The sequence below is a fragment of the Orycteropus afer genome, unplaced genomic scaffold (genome assembly GCF_000298275.1).
Source record: "Orycteropus afer afer isolate SDZICR_OR568_19922 unplaced genomic scaffold, OryAfe1.0 scaffold00017, whole genome shotgun sequence".
NCBI classification, from domain to species: Eukaryota; Metazoa; Chordata; class Mammalia; order Tubulidentata; family Orycteropodidae; genus Orycteropus; species Orycteropus afer.
Genome location: NW_006921604.1, coordinates 6,096,519 through 6,104,549, shown reverse-complemented (window position 1 = coordinate 6,104,549; position 8,031 = coordinate 6,096,519). Strand labels below are relative to the sequence as shown.

At 42.2% G+C, this 8,031-nt stretch overlaps 1 protein-coding gene across 1 annotated transcript in view; it reads left to right on the top strand.

Moving 5' to 3' along the window:
* The first annotated feature begins 252 nt into the window (after positions 1-252).
* STARD7 (StAR related lipid transfer domain containing 7) overlaps positions 253-8,031 on the top strand; it is a 61,821-nt gene continuing 54,042 nt past the window's right edge. Inside the window, exon 1 of the mRNA XM_007959432.2 lies at positions 253-575. Within this exon, the coding sequence (XP_007957623.1) occupies positions 253-575 (323 nt within the window). The remainder of the gene's footprint in view (positions 576-8,031) is intronic.

The following is an 8,031-nucleotide window of genomic DNA, read 5'->3' as shown; positions in this document are numbered from 1 at the left end:
GGGAACTTTTCTTCAGCAGTTAATGCAGAGAGAGATGATGGGCACCTGCTGGCATCAGGACAATGAAATGAATTCTCGGTCGGCCAGTTAAGGAGATTCTGCTGAAGGTCGCCTGCATCGCCTGGGCTTGTTATTTTTTGCCCGGCGTCGTGCTGCCGGTGGGCATCTTGTGAGAGAGGCCTCGCCGGCTATTTGGGCGCGCGGCAGGTGCAGGGGAAACAGCGGCCGCTGTGGGCTGTCGCGGAGCGCAGCATGTTCCCGCGGAGGCCTCCGGCCGCCGTGGCTGTTTGGCTGGCTGGCGCGGCCGCGGCGGGGCGCGCGGGGGCGCGGTGCGGGGGCCTGCTCGCCCTGCTGGCCAATCAATGCCGCTTCGTGACGAGCCTGCGCGTGCGGCGCGCGCAGCAGATCGGGCAGCTCTACGGCCGCCTCTATTCGGAGAGCTCCCGCCGCGTCCTCCTCAGTCGGCTCTGGCGCCGGCTGCGCGGCCGTGCTGGCCATGTCTCTACCTTAATGGCGGCGCTCGCCGGCGTGTTCGTGTGGGACGAGGAGAGGATCCAGGAGGAGGAGTTGCAGAGGTGGGTCCTGTCGCAGCGGCCTTATTCTGTGGGGCGCGGGGAGTGGGCAGTCAGGTTGGAAAGGTTGGGACATGTGAATCCTGAGGCCTGCTTTTCCGATAAGTCTTTTCAGTTTGCTCGGTGGTGATGCAGTAAATTGGGTTTTAGCAAGCCATGTTTTTTTACTGTCCGTTATGTATTAATTTAAGGAGCTTTGGTGGTGTTACGTGTTTAAAGCATTCGGCTGCTAGCCAGAAGGTGGGTGGTTCGAACCCACCAGCCCCTCCGCGGAGGAACGATGGGGCAGTCTTCCCTAAAGATTTATACAGCCTTGGAAAGCCAGTGAGGGTCGCTATTAGTCCGAATCGACTCGATGGCAGTGAGTTTGCTTTTGGTTAATGCATTAATTGGTCTGTCAGGTTACAAATGAGAACTGAATGTGTAGGTTACTTACTGTAAGAGAAAGACATTGAATAGGGAGCATGACGCTAATGAAATAACATTGTAAAAATAAATTAGGTACTGAAGGCATATAGGTCATTGTTCCAGTAATCTTTACATACTCAGAAAGGTGCGAATGCAAAACAAGTATTAAACTGTACTTAAGGGCGTAGTTCTGCAATTTACCGAATGACCTTAATCCAAATGGGAATTAGATTCTCTGGGAAATGCCAGGAGAGCTCTCTGTGACTCCAGTCATGGCAGAATTATAATGCTAGAACGGATTTGCCCTCCTTAGACAAACCAGTGGCCCAGACATTTTTTTAACTGGTAAGATAGATTAGTTTTTTGCTGCTTTATTTAGAATTTTGGGAGTACTTATTCATTAAGCTCTGAAATCATGCTGACATTGAAATTTCTATGTGAAAAGTGAATGTGTTTATCTGTGATTCTAAATCTAAAACTTCTTACAGATCGTAAGTAAACTCAAGGAGAAATTTAGCTTTGACTCTCCCTTTACATTGTTTTTGTGGTACCTTTTAAACATATTCTTAAATTGTGCTTACTCCCCTCCCCCCACTTTGCTTCTCAACTCTGAAACTTTTGAAAGATTGATGTCAGGATCCTGGAACAAAGCCCTCTCCCTGATAAATACCACACAAGTCTGTTTATTCTAGGCATTTCTTCAATAGAGAACTAACCATTTCACATCTTTGGTTAGGTTAGAAATGGAAATACTCCGGTAAAGTTTACAATGTGGCCTCTTTGGGAGGTGGAACACCTAGATGCCATGCAGCAGAGTGAATTGTGGGTAAATTTAAGTCTATTTTAAGAACTGGGAATACTTTTCCTAGCAGGAAGGATGCCTATTTTAAAAATACAATTTAAAAATCATAATGACAAACAATCTTAGTCACAAAAAAGCTGAGGAAGCAAAGCGTGGTATATAGTTTGCCTAATTTACATTCTTTTGCTATTTGTCCAATTGTTTTGATCAAATAGTCTCAGGTATTAGGAAATAAAAATTATTGTGAGAAGAAAACTTTAAAATTAAGCAATTATTAGTTTGAATTTTCATTGTTTTTGACACTAATAGACCCATGTTCCAGCAGTGGTGAAGTTTGAGGTGAAAATCTCCAAGCGAATCTGTTTGTGGAAGAGGGAATAGGCCGGGTGTTCTGGATGTAAAAGAGGGAAAATGTTATTTTGGAGTCAGGAGTTGAATAGCTTTGAGGCTTAGGTTGTAGATGACACTCTTTAGCTTACTTCATGTGCTTTTATGGATAATATGCCCTGGAGCCTCTGTCGAGCAGTTCTTGCATTTGCAAGAGCTGTTGTTGTTGTTGTTATGTGCCATCGAGTCAAACCCGACTCATAGCGACCCTTCCTTGGGTTTCCGAGGCAGTATCACTACGGAAGTAGGATTGCCCAACCTTCCTTCCGAGGAGTGGCTGGTGGGTTTGAACCGCCAGCCGTCTGGTTAGCAGGCAAGTGTCTTAGCCACTATGCTACCAGAGCTCCAAGAGCTAGAGGTGAAAAACCAGCTGGGAATGAACATGGTAAATGTTTGAGTCTAATAGTCCATTCATTGCCTGCTTGGATGGAGAGATCAGACCAGTTGATGACCAGGCCAGGTATCTATTCTTTTACCCTCCCTTCCAGCTGTCTGAAACCTTCATGCAGTTTATACCCTCTTGGTTCTAATTCAACTCCTGAACAGGCATTGTTCCACCTTACCAGTTTGGGGATTTCCGAAGTTTAGATGAAGGCTCCCAGAACCTTCTTAATGTTTCTTTGAACCTCTGGTTTGTTCTGTTAAAGCCCATCATTTAACACTTCATTGTCCAGTTCGTGTATGAATGCTTTTATTCTTATGCTTAAAATTTGATCAAGATTCTCATCCTGTGGCTAATTTTTTCATAACATATATTAGGTCAAATAATAATGCTGTTAAACTACGTCTTGGTTGTGCAGTGGTTATTTAGGTCTTTTTTGAGAGCTTGCCATGTGTATATTTTACTGAATATTTTCTTGCTTGGTGTTTAAGTGTTCTGTTTGCTCAAAAATAAGCCCTGCTGAGATTGTCATAACTAGCTTACGACATCTTAAATGTTTTTACTCTTGTTAGTTGATTTTGGGTAGCTTCCATAATGGAGCACAGTTGAGTGTTTCCCAGCAAGTGCATTTCTTTCATTGTTAATGGATGAAAAGCATGATTGTCACATGGCCCCTAAATCACAGCCTTTGCCTCTTCTGTACTGTTTCTATACCAACTTGTCCTGGTACAAACTAATTCTGATATTGCCATCTTGGTTAAACAGTGATGGGGTGTGCAGGATCTCTTTGAATGTGTGCTTTAAAATTGGCATGTGTTACTCTTATAGTTTGAGTTTCTATTCAGAATGAACCACCTCTTGTCTGTCGTCGTATGATGGCTTTCATGTTGCTGTGATGCTGGAAGCTATGCCGTTGATGTTTCAAATACCTGCAGGGTCACACATGGAGAACAGGTTTCAGCAGAGCATCCAGACTAAGACAGAAGGATGTGGCGGTCTACTGTGGGGGTAGGGGGTGGGGGTGGGAATTGGCCACTGAAAACCTTGTGAATATCAGTGAAACATTGTTTTGTATAGTGCCAGAAGATGAGACCCTCAAAGACTGTGAGGATGGCACAGAACCAGGCAGTGTTTTGTTCTGTTGTACATAGCGTCACTATGAGTCGGAACCAGCTGGACAGCAACAATTCAGAATGAAAAATAACCTGCTTTCTATTCTGTTGTGGTTAAGGACATCTTGCTAAATAGGATCTCATTTATCTATCAACAGCAAGGAAATTCGAGAAAGGAAGCAACTTGTATAAAGTGATTTTGACTCACTGCTGGGGCCAGGGGTAGAAATCAAATCTTTTCATGCATGCGTGATCTGGTATTTTTACCTAACTGGCTTCAGTTAAAGAAGCAAACAAAGTAACTTTCGCTAGCCATTTTTGGTGCAAGCTGGTATTCTGTGAACCCAGAGAAAATTTTATGGAAAAATACAGTAGCAATTTTTTATTGCTTTGGAAAGTTAAATGAAAAATTACAGCATTAAAAAGGGGAAGGAAGTTAAGAAATATAGAGGGCTGGGGAAAATGTTCCGCTAACCTCCCTTCACTCCTTTTTAAGTTCATTGCTCTAGATATTTGAGTAAATAAAGCCAGTAAAAGTTCATAAGGAAAATTGGCCATTACCCTCATTTCTGTCTTCTAGGGCATTCCAAATAAGTTTAACTTTTCAGTATGTTATTAGCTAGATAAATAATCAACATAAAGGTCTTTTGGCTGGAAGGAATTATTACTAGTTTTTGCCAGTAATAACTTACTTCCAGGTATCTTATCGATGTACCCTTCTTAGATAGTTGTTGTTACATGCCGTCGAGTCGGCCCCGACTCATAGCGACCCCTCCTTGGGTTTCCGAGGCAGTATCATTACAGAAGTAGGATTGCCCAACCTTTCTTCCGAGGAGTGGCTGGTGGGTTTGAACCCCAGCCTTCTGGTTAGCAGTCAAGTGCCTTAGGCACTGTGCTACCAGAGCTGTGTCTTAGATCATTGTTGTCGTTGTTATGTGCCGTCGAGTCGGCCCCGACTCATAGCGACCCCTCCTTGGGTTTCCGAGGCAGTATCACTACGGAAGTAGGATTGCCCAACCTTCCTTCCGAGGAGTGGCTGGTGGGTTTGAACCGCCAGCCGTCTGGTTAGCAGGCAAGTGTCTTAGCCACTATGCTACCAGAGCTCCCCTTAGATCATTAGAACTACATAAAAGGTGACCTGAACTTTTTGAGATTGTCTTCATTATTTACCATTAGTTAGCCTAGAATTACAGTGAGCTCTCTGATGTTTTTTATTTCTAGGTATGTCTCATATCAGTAGTACTTGAAAGCTCCAAACTTTGACTGTAATTTAGGATTTGAGGAGGGGATTATGTGAAAGAGGCAGATAGATATCTTGTTGAAATTTCTAATCACTGGGATGACTTCATTTGAGTCATTTTGGAGTTTTGAATCAAGTTCTAGATTGAGAGCAGGGCCACTAGGTAAGCCAAACGTGCTTTTTTACATTCTGTTTTCAAGGTTGCATGCCTTCTGTCTCCATGGCTTTCAGCCCACACCCACTGCCGTGGAGTTGATTCTGACTCATAGTGACCCTGTAGGACAGAATAGAAAGGACTGCCTTATAGGGCTTCCAAGGCTGTAAATCTTTATGGAAGCAGACTGCCACAGTACAGTGGACTGGTGAGTTCAAACCACTGACCTTTTGGTTAGCAGCTAAATGCTTTAACCATGGCACCACCAGAGCCTTTATCAAATACTGAAATGATTTTTGTTTTAGGGAAAAGGAAGCATTGGCTTTCTTTGATCCGCTTACTAATTGGCTGGGTCTGTTACTATTTTGGGAATAATCTCTTTTGTCCTTCTTTCTTCTCCTTATTAAATTTAAGTCTCTTAGATACCAAAGCCAAACAAGATTTGGCACAAAAGGCTACAGAGATATGTGTGGCTAGAGTTTTTCTTTTCTCCTTATATATGATAGTGAGCCACTTTATGCTGCTGGTGGATTCAAACCACTGACCTTATAGTTATCAGCCAAATGCCTTAATCACTGCACCACCAGAGCTCCTCTCGCTAGTCATTAGGGAAATGCGAATGAGAACCACAGTGAGCGCTACCCTTTAGGATGGCAACCAAAAGGTCAAATAAAATGGTGAGGATATGGAGAAATGAGAACTCCTGTGAACAATTACATTGCCCAGAGAACTTGGTCTTTGTCCCTGTTTCTGGGAAGTAACCTCTAAACCCTTGGGATTTTTTCAGTGATTGGAATATCTTTTATTATTCATGAAGGGGGAGCTTCATATACTACCTCTGACATGTTCTGCTAATGAGATGACTTGTGTTGGGTAGGGACTGGCCACATCAGAAGGACCACCTGCCCCATGTTACCAGCCTGACCTCTATAAGGGGAGTAGCCTGGTGACTGAGTTCAACCTTATGGGCAGTGGTTCAATCAATCATGCGTGCATAATGAAACCCCGGTAAAAACTGAACACTGAAGCTCAGGTGTGCTTCCTGGTTTGTGATGAACATTGATGTACCAGGCAGGTAACAGTCCTAGGAAACATAGAAACTCTTTGTTGAAGACCCTCTTAGACCTGACCCTAGGTATTTTTTTGTGTGTGTTCTTCATACACAAAAAACCCTGTAATTATAAGCATCATACTTCCTTGAGTTTTTTGAGTCATGCTAGTTATCAGACCAGAGGGTATAGTGGGAACTCTTAAACTTGTAGTTAGCAGGCCAAAAGAGCAGTTAATCCTGGGGACTTCCAAACTTGTGGCTGGTATATGAAATTTGGCAGACTTGGCAGTGTGGAAAACAGTACCCTTTAACCTGTGAGATCTGACTTGGCTTCTGGTAGTTAATATTAGAAGAAAAAACTGTACTTGCAGTTTGGTGTCAGAAAATATTTAGAAGATACATATTTTAGAACCCTCATACACTGCTGGTGGGAATGTAAAATGGTGCAGCCACTTTGAGAAACTGTCAGTTATTCAGAAGGGTTAAGCAGAGCGTTACTGTGACCCAGCACTTCCACTCGTAGGTACATACATACTCTCGAGAATTGAAGCCCTATGTTCATACAAAAACTTATTATACATGATGTTCATAGCCTCATTGTTCATAATAGCCAAAAAAGTAGAAATAGTCCTAATGTCAATTTTGAGTAGATAACCAGAATGTGGCATGTTCCGTACGTAGGAATATTAGCTCTTAAAAGGAATGAAGTATTGATACCTGCTACAGCATGAGTAAACCTTGAAAACATGATATATGGGAAAAGTCAGACACAAGGTCACATAGACTGTGATTCCGTTTATAAAATAGGCAATCCATAGAGACAGAATGTACATTAGTGGTTGCCTGGGGTTAGGAGGGCAGAAATGGAGAGTCACTGCTGATGTGTATGGGTTTCGTTTTGGGGTGATAAAAACGTTCTGGAACTAGGTAGTGGTAATGTTTGTACAACTTTGTGAATATCCTAAGAACCACTGAATTGTACATTTTAAAGGGGGTAGATTTTTTTTTGTGTGTGAATTTTATCTTAATTTTTAAAAACTTTATGTAAGTAATATACTCTTAAGTATCTTCCTGCAATTTACTTTTTTGTTTATCAAGTTTTTCAGATTTTTTTCCTTGCTGATATATGTGGTCTCGTTCATCCCATTTCAGTGCTAATGATCCCTTGTTCGAATATAGGAAAATGTATCTATTGTGTTGATGGACATCAAGGTTTTTGTTCGCATGCAGTTTCAGACAGCACTTCCTTTGTATGGACTCCTGTGTAAGAGTCTATGTGCGAGCTATACCTAGAAGTGAAATTTGTTTTAGAAAGTATGTACATCTTTAGTTTTGCTAGTATTGTCAAAATGCTCTCCAAAGAGAGCTTTCTCCTTACGTATGATAGTGAGCCACTTTATGCTGCTGGTGGATTCAAACCACTGGCCTTCTAGTTAGCAGCCAAATGCTAATCACTGCACCACCAGAGCTCCTCTCATTAGTCATGAGGGAAATGCAAATCAGAACTACAGAGAGCTCTACAATTTCATACCCACTGGAATGGCAACCAAAAGGTCAAATAATAACAAGTATTGGTGAGGATATGGAGAAATGAGAATACTCTAATCAAGAATAATCTAATGTTTTCATAATGAAGTTTTTTGAGGAACGTCTAATCAGTGGCCTAACTGAAGTCCCAGAAATATTTGGATTAATTAATCTATCATTGAAGTGATGATCCTGTTTTACCAAATTGTTATTTCTGCTGTAATTTAGGAAGATACCCTACCTGAGGAATACTGATTTTGTGTGTGTGTGTGTGATTTGGGTGAAGATTTACAGAGCAGATTCACTTTCCATACAGCAGTTCACATACACTTTGTCTCATGACATTGACCACAGTTTACCACAGTGCAACAGCTCGCCTCCCACTTCCTCCCCATA